Source organism: Carassius auratus, chromosome 12 (assembly GCF_003368295.1).
Source record: "Carassius auratus strain Wakin chromosome 12, ASM336829v1, whole genome shotgun sequence".
NCBI classification, from domain to species: domain Eukaryota; kingdom Metazoa; phylum Chordata; class Actinopteri; order Cypriniformes; family Cyprinidae; genus Carassius; species Carassius auratus.
In genome coordinates, this window is record NC_039254.1 from 13,075,777 (window position 1) to 13,095,954 (window position 20,178).

Below are 20,178 nucleotides of genomic sequence, written 5' to 3' on the forward strand. Positions count from 1 at the left end.
TAGTGAATTGGGCTCTTTCACATCTTGTTGTTTCAAACTGCGATTTGTATTTGTTCGCTCCGGTGCAGCAGGGACTTTGAGGAGAACTTCGCAGAAGAGAGCTCGGTTCAGTGTCGCTGTCAATTAGGCTGGCCTCAACCAGTCAGTTATATAAAATATCAAGGTGAAAGTCATCATAGCTCGCTTAGTATAGACCCAGCTCCCAACCCAACTTTGAGAATAGATTAACAGCGATATTTTTTTATCGCCCGATAAGAGTCTCGCTTTAACGCAGCACGTTAACAGCGATAACGGCCCACCACTAATATATATATATAAAAAGTAAAAAGTGTTATGCAAAGAAAATTGACTTGAGTTTCCATGCAAAATGCTAAAGTATTCTGGATGACTGCTAGACTTCTAGGGTTCCACCTTTATTGTAAATCAATGCAAATGCAAGCCCACATTTTAGCACGATTGTCTGTAGACACATACACACAAAATATCTGATCTTTGTTTCATGAACATATTTTCTTTATACTGATATCACTACTCTAGTTCAAACAGTGTCAAAAAAGTTTTTTTCATGGGAAAATACTTGAAGCTGCTATGTACATGTTATGCATATGTATACATGCTTAGTGTATATAAGGGACCATATGAGCGCCACAATATTTTGGTTTTAACACCTGTCTCACATGTTCTAAAGAAAGTACCTTTCTGTAATTATAGATATAGCAGCTGTATAAAGACCACCTGTATGTCACGTTTAGTGATACAGGAAACACAGAGAGATCCAAATGCAGGTGTGAGATTTTATTACAGGGCAAATCCAAAAGGGTAAACAGTCCAGGCAGGGTCAAAACCAGAATATCCAATAAACATAACAACAAAAAACAGAAAAGAAAAACATGGGGAACAGGTACCAGAATGAAAACACAACACAGGGAGACCAGGAGGGAGGAGGACCGGAGGAGGTTCAGGGGGAGGGACGGAGGGCCAGACTAACAGAGGGGAACAGGGACAGGAGTGAACACACAAAACAAAAAACAAACAATAACATAAAGCCCCCCCAGGGCAGAGCAGAAGACCACCACGTCCTCGTGGTCGATGCCAGAGTCCCCCAGGGTGGAGCGGAAGACCACCACATCCTAGTGGACGACGTCGGAGTCCCCCAGGGCGGAGCAGAAGACCACCACAACCGTGTGGTCCGGGCGGAAGCCTCCCAGGGCGGAGCAGAAGACCACCACGTCCTTGTGGTCGATGCCAGAGTCCCCCAGGGCGGAGCGGAAGACCACCTCTGCCGTGTGGTCAAGGCGGAAGCCCTCCAGGGCAGATCAGACCTCCATGCGGCCGGACCAGCGGAACGACGAAGCTCTGGTAATCCTCTGGTGTTCTTACTGGACTACAGAAGATCGATGCTGGCCTGACTCCTTTCGCGAAGATCATTGGTGACTGGCACTTGTTCATGAAGATCACCAGTGACTTGACTCAGTCCTTGACAATCACCGGAGACTTGACTCAGTCCTTGACCATCACCAGAGACTTGACTCAGTCCTTGACCATCACCGGAGACTTGACTCGGTCCTTGACCATTCGTGGTGACTTGACTCTGAAAGGTCAACGGTGACCTGCCTTGTATCTGGAAAGTCCATGGTACCTAGCTCTGACTATGGAGGGTCATCCGTGACTAGCCCTGACTCTGAAGGGTCCACCTGGTGAACTGGAACCTGACTCGACTCTGGAGGGTCAACTGGAACCTGACTCGACTCTGGACTGCTTGTGGAGTCGTGAGGCGCCTTGGCTTCGGGCACAGCCTCTGGAACGGCCTCGGGCACCGCCTCGGTCACGGCATCGGGAGCGGCCTCGTACACCGCCTCGGCCTCCGGAACAGCATCGGGAGCGGCATCGAGAACGGCCTCGGGCACCGCCTCGGCCTCCGGAAGGGCATCGGGCACCGCCTCGGCCTCCGGAACAGCATGGAACCTGACTCGACTCTGGAGGGTCAACTGGAACCTGACCTGACTCTGGACTGCCTGTGGAGACGTGAGGCGCCTCGGCCTCCGGAACGGCATCAGCACCGCCTCGGCCTCGGGCACCGCTTCGGGGATGGCAGCGGCCTGCTCGAGCACCGCCTCAGCATCGGTCACTGCCTCGGGCACCGCCTCAGCATCGGTCACCGCCTCGGGCAGCGCCTCAGCATCGGTCACTGCCTCGGCCTCCGGAACAGCATCGGTCACCGCCTCGGCCTCCGGAACAGCATCGGTCACCACCTTGGCCTCGGGGACGGCGGTGGCCCGCTCCGGAATGTCCTCCGGGCTTTGAGGGACGGTAGATGCATACATATGATTCCCAATGCACTCAGATTTTCCAGAATAATGAGTGGCCTGTTGGTTGCAGTTTTTACTTCCTTTATTATATTTATTTAAATATTTATTTATTTGTGAAAAATACTTGTGAATAATTGTGTTATTTGTGAAAGATACTAAAATATAAGAATGCTTATTTTACATATTTATTTTTTAATCCATTGTCCAATTAGTTCAAATTTCTTAAATATTAATTAAAATAAATGAATAATTATATCGGCTATCGACCCCCTGTTTTCCATCGGCATCGGCTGTCAAAAAAACAATATCATTCGACCACTAACAAGGACACAGCGCATGATTCCTGACTCTACTGCTACACTGCAGCAATCCAACAAGTTTACAGAGACGGGTCATTTGTCTCTCCACACTAAATGCTAAATAATTTGTGATTACGGTTTAATTATACAGGGCTAAAACCAACTGCTCAGCTAGTTGTTCAGAGAGAATGCTGACTAGTCTTACATGGTAATATGTAGTGTGCACAGCTCATACCTCACAGATACAGTAGAAATTGAGAGAGAATTCCTTTGGCTAGAAGGGGGAGGAGACTGACCCACCCAGGCTCATGAAAAATATTTGCCTATGGCAACATTTTTGACAAATTGAGTTGCTCCTTGCAGGTTTCACGGATATTTCAAAGTAAAATGACAAAGAGTGGCACTAAAAGGTCTTTTTGCGATTGTAAATAGCATACCCCTACAGTTCTGTACCAGGGGCCTGTTGTTCGTACGTCGCTAACTCAGTTAGCTGGATTTGAATGTTGACGATTTGGCATGATCTTGGATCATTTGGTTCTTCGAAGCTCATCCCGGAGCTGCTGTCATAGCAACAGGTCCGCTAGCTTAAACCTGCTCGGGAGCAGCTTATTTCATGTAAACAGGATTAGATCGCTTCTTTTCCACCAGAACTGATACTCAAAATATGTCTGCTACCACCGCTACTTTATTACAAGAGTATCATACTGATCCAGGGACAATAATTTTAAATAATAATCAACTAGGGAAAAGCTTACAAGGAGAAAAAAGTGGAAAGTGATGTGACATTCAGCCAAGTATGGTGACCCATACTCAGAATTTGTGCTCTGCATTTAACCCATCCGAAGTGCACACACACAGAGCAGTGAACACACACACACACTGTGAACACACACCCGGAGCAGTGGGCAGCCATTTATGCTGCGGCGCCCGGGGAGCAGTTGGGGGTTCGATGCCTTGCTCAAGGGCACCTAAGTCGTGGTATTGAAGGTGGAGAGAGAACTATACATGCACTCCCCCCACCCACAATTCCTGCCAGCCCGAGACTCGAACTCACAACCCTTCGATTGGGAGTCTGACTCTCTAACCATTAGGCCACGACCTCCCCCTAAAAGATGTATACTCTATATAAGGATGTATATATGAAGCCAAAATGTATTCGTTTACAAAATCAGATATTTTGAGGTTATAACGTAGTGTTGAGTCTTCATTGATGAGTCCTTAATTGATAATCTGCCCCTGTAAAAATGTGTGTGAAAAGCAACATAAGTTGTTTTACTGCTACTAGTGTTCACTTAAGTTGGAATTGTATGTATAAATATGTTTTTAGAGTTTTGCAAGAATGTAAGTATAGGCACATTTTTCCAGTGAGCTTGGGTCAAGATTGAACTTGCTTCATCTGCAACATTTCTGAAAAGCCAATATTCAGAACAGCCTACAGCAAATACGTAAGAAAGTGTACACGATGCAGAAGTTATCATAATACAGTAAATAAGGGCAAGCTACTGTCTTTTGAGGCCCAGATTATTAAAATGTAATTTCATCCTGCAGCAAACGTGTTCAGAGTTATTTAGACTGAAATATCATTACTAGTATCAATATGAAAAAAATACCCATAAAGTTAGTATTAAATGACAATTAAATTTTGTAATGCATCTTATCGATCTCATTGTTTTTATTTATTAATTTATTTGCAGCCTCATACATTTTCTAATCAAAATGTAAACTCTTCCTGTGAAAATGACATACTTCTTGTTGGTGATGTATTGCAGGACTTCTCCAGTCATTTAGTATCTTTCTTATATCTGACTGCAGTCTCACATTTATCTCTGCATCCATTCTTATTAAAAACTTACTGATTGAACCAAGTCCCTGTCCCACGTATTTTTTTTTTCTCCCAATAATCCCTTTTACTCTGATGTATATCACAATATGGAAAAAAATATATGTTGCTACTTACATTAACATGGCAGAAATCAATGAAAACATCCTTAATATGTAATTTTGCTACATCTTTTTTTGGCTGTTACTCATAGAGCACATCCAAAAAATGATTAAAAGTCCTAAATATCAACAACATAAAAAAAAAAAAGACAATCACATCATATGTGTGAGGCTTGTGCGTGCAAACTCTCTCTACAGCAATAGCAAATTGAATTAACTCTGGAGGTGTGTTGAAGTCATCAAACCTTGCAGCAAAGTTTCATCATATCGCTTCTAATTTGTTGTTGTCTAGTTTTTTTTTTTTTTTTTCAAGTCTTGCAGTGTTGGAAAGTGATGCATTTTACAGTGGTTCCAAAAGATAGAAAAAAAAAAAGAGTTTAAATCTTCAGTTTAAATCCATCGAGTGTTGCAACAATATCACAGACCATTTTATCTCATCACTGCAATACCAGATTAAGGCTGTTCAAGTGATGGAAGCTGTCACTCAGAAAATGCTATAGCATTTTTCATTTCGCATTCAAGACAGAAATGTGACAGCTCTCCAGTGATGGTAGCCACAGAAAAAAGAAACATTATTCTGAGTCCACAAAAATGTTTTCCGTTACTCTTGCCATTTATCATTGTGATGTAGGAGTAAATCACTGTGCTTGGCTGCCGCATCTCATAGGAGCCTTTTTTAACATGGTGCTTTCATGAAACTGAGTTATTAATGTTGATTGATGTGCTATCCAAAATTAAGACATAAAAACAGCTTTCTTATCGGTGGTTTCATTCACAAGCATTGACTCCACCTTCTTTTTTTATGCCAGTATTTCACTTCTTGTCATTGTGTCAAACATCTGTATTAATATTAGGGGTGTAACGGTTCACAAAATTCACGGTTCGGTTCGATACGATACACTGATGTCACGGTTCGGTTCGGTTCGGTTCGATACGTTTTAGATACAGCAAAATGTAAAAACATCTCAACTTTTCAGAATGCCGCAAGCGCACCGCGGGTCATGTGACAAGAACCAACCAATCAGCTTCATCCTTTCCCGTAACAACGTTGAAAACTCAGCCAAGATGAAGGAACAGCTGATCATAGTTGTATATGGATTGCAATTTTGAAATAAATTCAGTAGCAGAGCTACTGCAAGCGATTTTTAGAGCTGCAAATCCATTTATCCTTCGCTGAAATTTCCGCGTCTCATGGAGAGAGCACGTCATTGTTGCTTAGCAAAGACAGACGCCTCAGGAGAAAGACGCGCTTAGCGTTTTCCACGCGTTTTTAGGCACGATATGTGAACGGCCCCTAAGGCGCTCGCTCACTCAGCACGCGCTGAAGGCTCGTTGCAAAATGTCGAATGCCTTTAACAGACCAGAAATATAAGATCCTAAAATAACCAACAGGTCTGGTGTTTGGGTTGGATTCCCTGTAAGCTATAGTTTCTAAATGCTGCAGGGATAGTTTGCTGCGTGCATGTTTCTCCTTTTTTTCGTCTTTTCCCAGATAGTACTGACGCATATATCCCAGATATTCCCGCTGTTTTTTTTTTTTTTTTTTTTATTCCCGCTGGTGTACCCTGTCATGTTGCAGATGCGACATACCATTGTTTTTTTATCCACCACTCTCTTGCCATCACCATTATAGCTTAAAGGGAATCCAAAGTGCACCCAAACACCAGACCTGTTGGTTATTGGAGGATCTTCTCATTTCTAGTCTGTTAAACGCATTGGCTATTTTGCAACGAGCCTTCAGCGCGTACTGAGTGAGCGAGCGCCTGCTGAGTAGCCTAACATAAACATATAAGATGGTGTTTTTTTCTTCTTCGGGAGTGTCAGGGGCATTGCCTGTTACGTTGTTTGGGTTATTGGGCTACCTTGTTGAACGCATATCATTATATTTCTTTCTCTCTCTTTTTTTTTTTTTTTCAAATATAATTAATTACTCCAACGAACCGTTCGGTATACATAATGCGTACCGCGTACCGAACCGAAAGCGTCGTACCGAACGGTTCAATACGAATACGCGTATCGTTACACCCCTAATTAATATATATATATAGAGAGAGAGAGAGAGAGAGAAGGAGAGAGAGTGATTATGTTGTTTCTGTCTTTATTACAAGCTTTTCTATAGTGTTATCATGTAATCTTTCACACTCTTTGAGTCGGTGACAGCTTCTTCTTTTTTCTTAAGGACACATGCTACAGAGAGTGAGGCTAAAAGAGCTTTCTCTTGCTTGAAACATGATCTGACCATGATAGCTTGTTAGGCTTTGCACTTTATGTCAGTGAGTGTCAGAGACTGGAAGAAATTGTCTGTTGAAGTTTGAGTGCTTAGACTTGAAGTGCCTTCTTAGATTGTACTCCTGTATCACAGTACAATGCTTGTTACATGGCAAACTAGAAACACAATTTGGAAAACTATCTCTGACAGCTAGCTTCTTTTGACTCGGATTAAACAATCGATTCATATAATTCAACATTTTTTGTTCACATTTTTTGCTAATAATAATGCTAATGTTTTGGTGGAATGCACTTTAAATGGATAGACAGAAATCTTACAGGTTTGATAAAAAAAACCTTCATTTCTGTTTCGAAGAATAATGAAAGTCTTATGGATTTGGGCTGACACGAGGATGCATAATTGATGGCAGAATTAATATTGTTTGGGTGAAATATTCCTAAAATTAAGTATTTCTGTAGGTAAAAATTTCTCTGACACACAGTTGAGTTGATTTACAATTTCCTTGTCTTTAGAGGATTGACGCTGGCCACTAGTTGACTGCTCCCGCATTTAAAATATCAGGAATTTTCCTTTCTTTTGGTGGATTTTGTCCCCCAAGCTTTGGTTAAATTCTACCCTAATGGCCCCATAACTTCTGAATGAATCACACTTACTATGACATTTAGAGGGGCTGTGGGTAAATGGGAAATTACAATGTTTAAGTTGTGCATTGGTTCTCAGCTGTGGAAATGTCACAAATCAAGTCATTTGTATTCGTGCAGCTTCATCTGACGGGGTTTTCATCAGCACAGAGGTCTGGAACTAAATAGGTGTCACTTCCATAGAACATGACCGAGGGTGACATCATAGGAAATTACCAGCGTTTTGCTAGACGATTATACACAAAAATACCAAATCTTCCACCTCTTTCTCTGTTCTTCTCATCTCCCTTATAATCAGCATTATTTTCTTTGTGTTGCAGGGTAATGCTTAGTTTCAGAAATGCCATACGTAGATCGTCAGAATCGGATCTGTGGCTTTCTAGACATAGAGGAAATGGAGAGCAGCGGCAAGTTTTTACGACGCTACTTCATTCTGGACACCCTGGAAGGCAGCCTGGTGTGGTACATGGATAACCCTCAGGTATCTACCCCTCCTTATGTCTTTCAGTCTGTCAGTGCATCGTTAAATGCATTGGCTCTTAATTTTACATCTGTAGGCCTCCCTTTGTTTTACCATTTCTTTGGAAGTCAATACATGGCAAAATTATCAAATGGCATGGCAGCATGGTGTTCCCCAGGGGCTAGTCATTGACCTTTTTAAGTTTCATATAGTAAATAGGTTATGGATAAGTTTTGAAATCAAACCAAAATTCTCTTTTTGCTATTTGATATGTATTGAAATAGTATGATTGCTGTAACAGTAAGTTTTTGTGCATTATTCTGCCATGTGGACAGAAACATAACTGGTGTTAAAACACCATGACTGAAGTTACTGCATGAAACTTACTGTAACTAATGTAGTCCAGTTCCAAAATGGATGATTCTTGATTTGTTAGTGAATCAAAACACTGAATAGTATTATTAAATTAATTATTAGTTGTTACTGACTTAGTTAGATTACTTACTGAACTACAAGTTGTTACTTTCATCTCGAAATACATGAGAAAAGTAGACTACGTAAAGACAGAAAATGAAATTAATATCATGACAATGACTTTTTCCCCAAATATTTCTTACTCAAAAGTACTAAAACATTCATTAATTGGACCATCAAGGAACTAGAAGCATTAAGAAAAATCTGGTGATAGAACTAGAGTAAAGTTCTTATTATTTTTAACTATAGCTACTGAAAAAACATGGGTAGAAATACTGCAAACCATAGTTCTGCAGTAAGACAGTGCAGTGTCTCAGTGGTTTTGGGGCAGTAACTGTAGAGAACTACACCTTCAGTGCTGTCAGAAACAGGAAAACTGTAAGCCACAGTTGACCTTTTACTGCTATCACAGTTAGAATCTTGATATGCAAAACATTGTGTGATCCTAACATTTCCTCTCCTACACACCTTGTTATAATTAAAAAAGCATCAGTTTTTTCTTCTTCTGCATATTTATTGCCCTTTTTTGTGGGTAAAGGATATGAGTGTCATGGCCTCTGTTATAATCTAATAAAGTATTGGAGGGCATTGATGTGTCTTTGCCTCCAGACCACTTTAACCATTCAGATGTATGGTGTTTGCACGTGTGGAAATGTATTTGCATCTGTGTGGGTCACACTTTAAGGGTGTCTTTGTCTGAGACTCCAGACTAGCAAACTAACTGTTCATAACTGTGTTGAGTGTACATGCAAGGAATCTACAGAGATGGTAATTACGAAGAGTTTAATGAAAAAATACTTATTTAACATGGTAAAATCTAGTAAAAATAAATGTTAATATAGTAATAATTTTTTTTTCTTTGTATGTCTCATTGTAACTTATACTGATACTTTCAGTGTCTTAAACTCATTTAGCATGGAGTAAAAGAGGAAATCTCAGACGAAACCTGACTAGAACTGAGATCACTGATGAAGAGCCTTTGTCAGGACCTGTCTTTTTTTTATTCTTCGTGTTCTTTCTTTGTTTCTTTTAATGGATTCTCTCTTTTTTCTTGGCTGCCACAGGTTCTGTACCAATCACTTTATCTAAGACTCAGTCAGTAGCCCCAGCCAGCATCTTTTATTGATGCCACGTCTGACTTTGAATAATTTACCTCAGTGCATCTGTAGATGTGTGCTAAAACTTTCATAGACCCCTGTGCAATTCTGCAACTTTGGAGAATACAGCACACTCACCGTAAATGTATTCTGTCCACGTTTGTTTTCAGACACTGCTCAAAACACACACAAACACACTTCTCACATCAAATCAGCGTGTATCATTTTATTCTGAATTTCAGCTCTAATGACTTGAACCTTCTCCTTCTACAGAATCTTCCAGAAGGAACATCCTATGTTGGCTCCCTCAAACTAATATATATTTCCAAGGTTTGTAATTACTAGTTATTACCAGCTTTATATTCCCAGAATTGAATGATACATTTTATATTGTGTGGTTTGTTTTAAAGTGTGGCATGACTTTTCTTTGCATTCAGATTCACCATTCTCTTGTAACAGCTGGCCATGTGATCCAAACTCTTATGTATAATATTTGAAAACAGTTATATATATATATATATATATATATATATATATTATGGGTGTAATGGTACACATATTTGTACAGAAATTTTTCGGTATGGGTTTTTCGGTTGGTGGAAGTTAGTAGTACCATGTGTAATTATTTATTAATTTTTTTCAGAAAATTCGGACAATAAAGTCAAGTGTGCTTGCTAGTTTCAGCCCAACGCAGTTCTCATTTTCCCGTTCTGTGCCACGTTGTTTAAATAGCAAATGCATTTTATGCGTTGCTATTTTGTGAAACTGAAAACAATCCTGGTCTAAAGTCTGGCGCAATATTTTTTCTTTGTTATTTAAAGATCGTGTAAGTAATACCCGCCTATAGGTGTGTGCACAATGCGCATATATGCAGCAGCACAAACACATTTAAAAAAAAAAAAAACATTTTATGAGGGCAACTGGCTTTTAAAAGGGATGGGAGATGAGACTGATTGGTTTATTGTACGTTATTGTTATTGTAACACCTCAGTTCTAACAGCGCTGCTGTGCACGAGTGAGCGTGATCATACCTTCCTCTTCATTACTAGTTTTAAAGCAAAAAATACATGAATGAACAACATTTCACGTAGTCGCTCAAATAATGTTTCAAAACAGCTTGTAAACCAAACGTCATGTAGCATTTCATTTACCTAGTCAAGTCAACAGTGTCTACAGCTCAATATTTGCTAGCGAAAGGAAATCTTGAGAAGTGCTTTTTTTATATATTAGACTATGCCTCATACTGCAGTGCAAAGACAAAAGACCGTAACTTCGATTTTGGTAGATAAAATTAGTTATTCAGATTTTTGGGACATTTGAGGCATCCTTTATCATGTGGATAAAGTATTGTTGTTTTTCCAAGAAAATAATGGGTTGTCTTAACTTTAATAATTAATTATACTTACTTTACCTGTTAATAAGTTCTTAATTATTTAATGTATATGTTTAAATAAATATTGTATGAAACAGTCTATGACTCTGTAAATTATAATATTTCAAGAAATAAATAGAGATAATGTAATTTAGAGGTTAATTAAAAAATGTACATGTTTGCATACAATTTATTTATTTTTTTAATTTGGGTGTGGATTAGTTTAAAATAAAGAGTAATTGAATTTAAGTTTGGGCTCTGGTGCTAATTGTTACTAATTGTACCGAACCGTCATGTTTGTGTACCATTACACCCCCTAATATATATAGTGGAAAATGTTTTAGTGCACCTTTAAATATGCAAATGTGTGCAATATTATTGATCTGGTCATATTTTGTCATTAAAGGTTAGCGATGCCACCAAATTGCGGCCAAAGGCAGAGTTCTGCTTTGGTAAGCAATTGATTTACTTTCTACGTGTCACTCAGAGGTCGCAGTACACAGAAGGTAGGGCATGTTAGACCATGACCCCTGACCTTGGCTATTGTTTCTGAGATCAGAGACAATCACACACTGGGGGTTCTGGGACTTTAACCCGGTGAAGTTAAACAAGAGGCCACTGTCAGGAGTGTATGTGAGCAACATACATTGAGTCTGCTACTTGAAAGTGTTTAATAAAGTAGTGATCTGACCCTCCAGGAGTGATTCAGTCCCAGTGAACACTGTTCGCTATTTGATTCTTTAATGTTAGCTGTTCACTAAATGGATGTTCTTTAACTCACGATGGAAAGTTAATTGAATCTTGATATCAAGGCTGATTTGATTAGTTTTGTTGGAAACAGACAGTAAGTTACATGTGTGTTGAGTTGACCACATGAAAACAGTAACCATAGTAGCTGCTTCTATATCCAGCCGCACAAAAGGGACGTGAGAGTTTCCACTTTTACACTTGCACAGGAAAAGATTTCAGTGGAGTTTAGATAATGTTTTTGTGATGTGTGAAGATAACATTTCATGTTTAGCTTCAGTTAATTCACAGTGACATGTTTAGAAAGGAGAACTATAATCTTTCTGTGTATGTTAGTCGCTCTTGTCAGGAAACTGACTGTGCACACACATGCATTTACACACATTTGACTGAATCACACCTCTTTAATAGCGGTTCACTTGCACATTTGCATTTATCAGTAACTAACCATATCAGAGTTCACATGACCACCTTTTCAAGTAGACTCTGGTATGGTTTGCTGGTATGTGTTATTTTAGCTAAACAGATACTTATTATAGATTTTACTTTTTTATATAGATTTAGTGTTAATAATTTTGTGTTTTTATTTGTTTTTTTCTTTTGTTTTTATTGCCCATGTAATTTTTTATTTAAATGTATTATTTATTTATTATTTTAGTTCATCAAGTTGAAAATGAGAAATGTAGTCTTGGCAAATAGCTTAAATAAAATGTTTTATTATTATTATTTTTTTATTTCAGTTAAAGAGGTCATATGTTGCAATTTCAAATTGTTCTCTCTATTTGGAGTGTTACAAGCTCATGGTGAGTAAAGGAGATCTGTGAAGCTGCAAAGACTAAAGTCTCAAATCAAAAAGAGATATTCTTTATAAAAGTTAACACTCGTCCACGCCCCCCTGAAACGGTCCGTTCTAACACACCCCCACATATCTACGTCAGTATGTGGGAAGATTTGCATAACACCGCATGGATGTTCATGCAAAGAAAGAAGGCGTACCTTTTATTTTCATTGTAGTATTGTTGATGCCGCTGCCGCCATGTCGTATAGACGCTGTGTGTTTCACTGTGAAAGCGCAACTACTTTTTTGGCCTTCTAAAAGAAAACAATATGCGCTTCGTCATGCCTGGAGCTGAACTGTGCTGGTCGCTGAAGAAATACATCAACTTTGCACTGTGGACCGCCGAATCGGCTTTCACCATGGACGAAGCAGCGTCCAGGCCGGGGTCGTCATATGTGGTTGCTGCAAGACCAAGGTACGCTCCTTCGTAGAATCCGCCTGCCGCAACATTCTCAAGCCGCCCGCCTCTGCTCATTCAAGTCGACCGTGGCTCACTCAAGGTGGCAGTATGTGACACTGTTCCGTTGAGAAAGCGAAACTACTTTGTTTTTGCCTTCCAAAAGAAAACACGACTAGAAATCATGTTAATATCATGTTTATAATGGGTTTTATGTTTTTGTCTCGTCGCTCCGGATGGACAAGGCTTCGCAATATGTTAAGAGGCGTAACATTTCGGTCTCAGGCTTGAGGCATTCGGTCAATCACAACGCACTGGATAGCTGGCCAATCACAGCACACCTCACTTTTCAGAGAGATACGCACAACCGACGCCGCGTCATAGAATGTCTATGAACAGATTCACGCCCATTTTTAGGGGAAAACAAACCGCCATACAGTATTGGATCGAGTAAGTGGACTAACCTTACAACATGCCAGAGAGTTGTTGTGTGGTTGGGTGCACCATTAATGTTTGTAAAACCCCAAATTTGAAATTCATGGCTACCTGCCATCATCATCAATATCTTGCTGTTATGGAAATATCATGAATTATGTATGATGCTAATCGAAAGATAAGCCAGGCTAGTTGTATGGCTGGACAGAAAAGTGCACTCAGTACTCTAAATATATAGACTTTCACGCTCTGTGGCAGGCAGGGTGGACATATAATTACTTGATATGTTTTGTCTTATTTCTTTAGTTATTCATGCCTGTGGGTTGTGTACGGACGTTGCTTTTGCCCCTATTTTGTATGGAAGTCTATGGGAAATCTAGTTTATTTTGCCCTAAAAAGGGGCGGTGATGAAATTGACAGTTACGTTCCCGGATGTTCCGGTTGTGTGTATGAGCCTTGTGAAAACCGACGCGTTTCAGAAGGCGGGGCATAGAGGAGAAACAATAATGTACAGTTGTTTTGAAAAAATTTCTTTTTTTTTTTTTTTTTTTGCCTTAAGCCACATAAACACATTTCATTACACCAAATACACAAAATAATGTTCTTTTTAGCAGCATCATATGACCCCTTTAAAGGATTAGTTCACTTTCAAATGAAAATTTCCTGATAATTTACTCACCCCCATGTCATCCAAGATGTTTACGTCTTACTTCAGTTGACAAGAAATTAAGATTTTTGATGAAAACATTCCAGGAATATTCTTCTTATAGAGGACTTCAATGGCTATCAAATGGTTGAAGTTCAAAATTACAGATTCACAATTGGTAATTTGCAAAAAAATTAAAATAGTACTTCCGCCTATGACTTTTTCAACATGATTATGTATTATGTGAAGTCATGGACATGCATTGCAAAGCAGAGTAAGGCAAGCATATCCGTGTTTTTTGTTTTGTTTTTTAAAGATAATTACCAATCGTTTCACTAAATAAGACCATTATTCCTCGTCTGGTATCGTGTAAAGCCCTTTGAAGCTGCACTGACACTGTAATTTTGACTTTCAACCTTTTAGTAGCCATTGAAGTCCACTATAAAGAGAATAATCCTGGAATTTTTTCATCAAAAACCTTTTTTTTTTTATTTTTTTTTTTATTTTTTTACTGAAGAAAGAAATATATAAACATCTTGGATCACATGGTGGTGAGTAAATTATCAGGAAATTTTAATTTGAAAGTGAATGTTTATTTTAAGTAATTATTAATTTTTTTTTTATGGTTTTAGTTTTACTTTTATTTTACTATAATAACGCTATTGGGAGAGTTTGTAAAACCTTGTTCATATCATCCAACCAAACTTTCACATCAAAGAAAACTGGATGTGCACCAGAAGTGGTAATGTGAAAGCACCCTTCTTCAGGCCTAGAAGCAAACACTTAGATTACATGTAGGTCAGACAGTCTCTTCCTGTCTATGTTGACCAAGTTATAAATAATGCCTCAAAAATGTGATTTATATCATCATCTCCAAATTGTTTAAATACAAGTCTTTGTGTCTTCCCACAGTCATCAACGCTGGAATGAGGAAGTTTTACTTGCAGGCGAATGATAAGCAGGATTTAGTGGAGTGGGTCAGTGCACTCAACAATGCCACCAAAATCACAGTAAGTCCCTGACCCTGGATTGGAGTCTTCTTACCAACCGCAGAACAGTTCAGATGGTTCTCCAAATAGCAAAATTGAAAGAAAAGTCCCAAAGATTGCCAAAGGTTGCCAACTTGAGCAAGGCACCGAACCCCAACTGCTCCCAGCAAAAAATGGCTGCCCACAACTCAGAGTGTGTGTTCACGGTGTGTGTGTATTCACTGCTGTATGTGTGCACTTTGGATGGGATAAAGGCTGTGCACTATTTCAGAGTACGGGTCACCATACTTATCCACGTCACGACACTTTCACTTGAAAAGCAAGCAATTTGGATGCTAAAAGAAAAGAGGAAGTCATTTGGAGCTATAGCAACAAAAAAAGGGCTTAGAGAAATCAAGAGTTTGGAAACCACCTGCGACATCAGCAACCAACAATGACCTGATCAGCTGAGAGAAACAACAGTAGACCATGACCAATCATAAAATCTGTAAAAATAAACCCAAAATATATGTCTGTTATGATAATAAATAAATAATTACTGCTTTGATTGGCTAAATGGTTCGTTTGACATCATACACGCCACATATATGGAGGCTGTGGGGCATAAAATACCTCAATAGATACCAAATGATCTGTAAGAAGCGATAAAGCAATAGTGACTATACGTAATGAAAACAGTTGGAAGACAACGGAAACAGCATTTTTCCACAACTTGGAACTGCACAAGATCTTGTCTTCAGAGCCATCTTTATCGCTTGGTTTCTGTACAGACCTGCGCGTTTGCCTCTCTCATAAACACTACATGTGCAAATTGGGGGGCGGGGCTTAACAGGCAGTGATGTAGAAACAGGCATTTTTAATACAAGCTGTTTTTTAGACTAACGACAAAGTTTTGAGTTCTGAAACCTACAGGATGATTTAATAGTACAGTGAGCTCTTATTCTTAGTTAACCTCATTTTCTTATTTTCTTATTAATTTTATCCCTTTCATTTAGGCACATTAGGGGAAGTATTAAAGAATCTTATGCATGCTGACATGCATGCTAAAAACACTGAAACAAATTATTCATGGATTTGGTTGGTCTATCAAATCAAATTAAATTGTTCTCAGTTTGAAAAAAAAAAAGTGCTTACATCACAACCTCTATTGCGAAAAAAGTGATGCACAGCAAATGTTCTTGCCTTTTTTTGCTGAAAATTTCAATTCATATTGGTATATGCCAGCTATCTATCTAAAATGTTGATATTGGCTTAATCATCTTCAATCAGCTTAAACACGTTAGGTCATCTATGATGCATACATAATCAGAATATTCAATATGGAGAGTGTCAAATCTTAATGTAGATGCTGCTAAAAACATAGTTTGAATAGTAATGGCAGAATTATCATGCATTGCAGGATTTGTTTGCCGTTGGGTGCTAGCATGATTAGAACTGGCAGCTTGTTTTGGGTCAGAGACAGCATGTGTAGTGATGGTGTATTGATGAGGGAAGTTTTTTTGGCCTGAAGGCACTAAACGATGAACTGCCAACCCCACAGCTGTAGTGTCAGTCAGTCAATACTAGCAAGCGGTTGATCACTGCATTGGCTGAACCAGAAGGACAAATTATTCATTTATACTGAGGGGAAAAGAAAATAGTTCTAGTTTTGTCTAGTCTAAATTTCATTTTTTTTTTTTTTTTTTTTTTTCAAAAACATGAAAAGCATTAAAAACTCTGCTACATACTATTATTCCTCAACATTAAAAATAATAATAATAATAATTGGCATCTGTAAGATTTTTAAGAAGCGGCATTTATTTGATCAAAAGTACAGTAATATTGTGAAATATAATTGAAATTTAAGTAACTTTTTAAAAATATTTAGATATAATATTTCAATGTATTGAATATATTGATTATCCTTGTCAGGCCTCTTTTTTGCATTAAAAAACTTGTAAATATATAAAGAAAGCAGCTGTCGCATACACATTTGTTATGCGTGTTTGTCTTTTCTCACGTCTTCTCCAGGTGCCAAAGTCAGGTGAGCAGGTGGCCCATAATACAGCAGAAGCATGTGTGGACACATTGGGTGCCGCGAAACAAGTGTCATACAAGACCGAAATCATTGCAGGAGTGCCCATCATCACCACCACACAGGTCATTTAACCTCATGACACATTAACATATATTGAAGATACAAAAACAAAATCCTGTAAGTACTGAGCAGTTCCATGATAATACGATGGTTTATACTTTGATAAATATCATGGTACTGAATGATACCACTTTTATTAGCCATGTGTTTGTGCAGTATCATTACTGATGTAGCTAATGCAATGCATTTGAATAAATAAAAAAAAATATGTAATCAACATTGTTGTCTATATCACTGGCTCTTAGGAAAAGGGGGAAGGTCAGAATGGTGCCGATAAGAGTGGGATGAGGAAACCTCCTGGTCAGCTGCCGTTTTACCTGAGCCGGAGCAACCAAGACCAGTCGGTTATTAAAGCTGGATATTGTGTCAAACAGGGAGCTGTGGTGAGTAAAATGAGTATCAGACTTTTAGGGCTCATATAATATGATATAGAATATGGAGCTCATACTCGAGGAGGGTGGGAAGACACCTCACATTTGTTCAGAGGTCTGAACTGAGCAAAAATATGCAGTTTGATGCAGTTGCTGATATTTATATGACAAAAAAGTAAGATGAAATAATTCTGATAGCTTGTAATGTAAGTCTGATAGACAACAGTATTGCAGTCTTCTTGCATAAAATGCAAATAAATCAAATAAAATTGTCACTCCACTCTCACAACAATTTATCTTAGTGAGATGATCTGTAAATACCTAGTTTTCAAACTTTTATATTTTTTTATTGCTTGGAATAAAATGTAATGCATTGCAATAAAGTGATGATTGAGATTCTATGAAAGCTTGATGTATCATATTTGATGCATTTTAACATGATGTGTGGATAATCACATAAACCAAAGTTTCTTCAGTCAAGTAAATACTCATCCTGAAAGATCACTTGCAGTATACTAAGGTTATTCGTGTGTTTACTTTATAATAATCTGTATATATACCACAGAAAAAAAAGTGTACCACAACCTAAAGAGTATTTAAAATTGTAAAAAGAAAAAAAAAAGAGTTTTACTTTACAGAATGATCATGTTGATATTTTAGAAGTCTTACAAATGTGCTTACAAAAAATATAATACAGTATGCTTCATAGTGTGTTCACATTAGCGATTAGACACGTTTTTTTGCTTTGTTTTTTTCTAGATGAAAAACTGGAAAAGGAGATACTTCTTGCTGGATGACAATGCACTAAGCTACTTCAAATCAGACATGGTTAGTCTCTCCTTCTCTTGCTTCCTCCTGCATCTCTTTAGAGTCCTGCATACTGCTGTTGATCTTGGATCCTTCTCAAACCCATTGACCTGTCCAACTCTTTGTTTTCATTGTGTTTTGCACCTGTGTGTCTATGAGCCGTCTATAAGCTCCCATCTGATAAGTGAAAGTCCGGCCTGTGTATTGTTCATGCCACCTGATCCTGTGTCCAGTCACATTTCACCAGTGAAGTATATTTACATATGTGCACCCAGAATTAGACCAGTGACTCATGTGGGAGGAAAAGCTTGTGTTCAGTGGAGGCTGTAACATGGTGTGTGTGTGTGTGTGTGTGTGTGTGTGTGTGTGTGTGTGTGCATACCCTGGAGGTTGTTTAAACTTGTTCACGGTGATTTGAATTCCTCGTTCTGTGTGTCAACAGGCTGACTGTGTCTGAACATGTCTGCACCAGTGGTGATTGCTTTAGGACTACAATGGAAGCACATCTTCCTCTTAAATTTCATAAGAATTTTGGGGAATTCATAATTACGTTTTAGAAACAAATACAATTCTATTATATAAAAAATATCTGCAGGGCTTGATGTATACTTTTAACCAAGGAGTTGAAAAATTCCTTGGAGCGCATTAAAGGTGCCATAGAATGCAAAAATCACTTTTATAGGGTGTTTGAACACAGTTGTGTGGCCGCAGTGTGTGAAAACAACCAGCCTATATTGGCAAAATTCTACTCCCTCATTGTTTTATAAATCAAAAAAAAAAAAATCATAAACTGTCTCTCTACACGTGCAGTTTCAGAATATGACGACATAGTCGGGGGAAAGTCCCGCCCATTTGTGACGGTCTCTGCCCTATAAGCATATTCACAGCCCGGAGTGAGAAGCTGTAGTCCACCATTACTGTTCTCTTGCTGTAGCTGCTGGAGATACAATGTCAGAGCTAAAGAGCCATTAAAAGTGATGTGTGTTGGGATCACTGATCTATATATATAACTGGATCACTCATCGCGTTTTAAACTGCCAACAGGCAGTGAAGCCACCGGAAGTGTTCGATCCGCCATCTTACTAATCCCTACCAGCAGAGAGCACCATTGAGTTACATTCAAACCGCTGTCCTAAAATAACTCGATTTGAAGTTGATCAGTCAAAAGGGACTCGTTTTTATGTTATGTGTAATAAGTAATGTTTACTTCAGATGTTATCTGCAGTGTTTACGGTCTTTTGGGACAGGATATGCGATATATTTAAATCGTGTTGGTGGGTGTGTCTGCTGCGCACTGGCGACACAGGTAACTGATCAAACACAAAAATGGCTTATTTCTTTATGAACAAAATTATTCAGGAATGATTAAACATGAACATTATAATGAATAATACAATTACGTTGTTAATATTGCTCTATAATGAAATTAAAAACTTAATTTACTATCTTGGAAATGAACCTTTATTTCTTTAAATCCGTACTGTATATAGTCAGTTATTTCTCTAAATGAATTCAGATTTCAGAACGAACACTTTGTCGTTTGTTATATGTGTTGAGTGTCCGTCTGAAGTTTATCATGTTCATGCTGCTCACTACTGTATTGAACGTAGCTTTTTAATAAGTAGGGGAAATTCCCGACATTTACATGCCTAGGGTGTTCGCATTGTAATAATGTACAAAGATACTTCATATTTATAAACGCTGACTTGTAAATTAAAATCATACAAATTCCTATCAATTCAATGGAACCTTTTCGCACAACTAGGGATTACCAATATGGCGGCGCGGCGTCTTCACTTTAAAGACGTCATGAGCAATCCAGTTCTATATCATAGATCAGTGGTTGGGATGCACCAACCACTGAGGAGATGGTGGTTAAATATAATTTTCGAAGGAAATGTCCCAGACAACAACAACAAAACCCTCCCAAATTGTTAAAGTAGCCCAATTCCGTGGGAAAGGGAGGCAGGAGCAGCAGCATATTTTCA

At 38.6% G+C, this 20,178-nt stretch overlaps 1 protein-coding gene across 6 annotated transcripts in view; it reads left to right on the top strand.

Moving 5' to 3' along the window:
- Positions 1–20,178, top strand: part of plekha1b (pleckstrin homology domain containing, family A (phosphoinositide binding specific) member 1b) — a 42,394-nt gene that overhangs the window by 8,816 nt on the left and 13,400 nt on the right. For all 6 annotated transcript variants that reach the window (XM_026277043.1, XM_026277044.1, XM_026277042.1 and 3 more), the window contains exons 2-8: positions 7,741–7,901; positions 9,725–9,781; positions 11,230–11,275; positions 14,799–14,896; positions 16,886–17,014; positions 17,258–17,395; positions 18,143–18,211. In XM_026277043.1, the coding sequence (XP_026132828.1) occupies positions 7,761–7,901; positions 9,725–9,781; positions 11,230–11,275; positions 14,799–14,896; positions 16,886–17,014; positions 17,258–17,395; positions 18,143–18,211 (678 nt within the window). In that variant the 5' untranslated portion in view covers positions 7,741–7,760. The remainder of the gene's footprint in view (positions 1–7,740; positions 7,902–9,724; positions 9,782–11,229; positions 11,276–14,798; positions 14,897–16,885; positions 17,015–17,257; positions 17,396–18,142; positions 18,212–20,178) is intronic.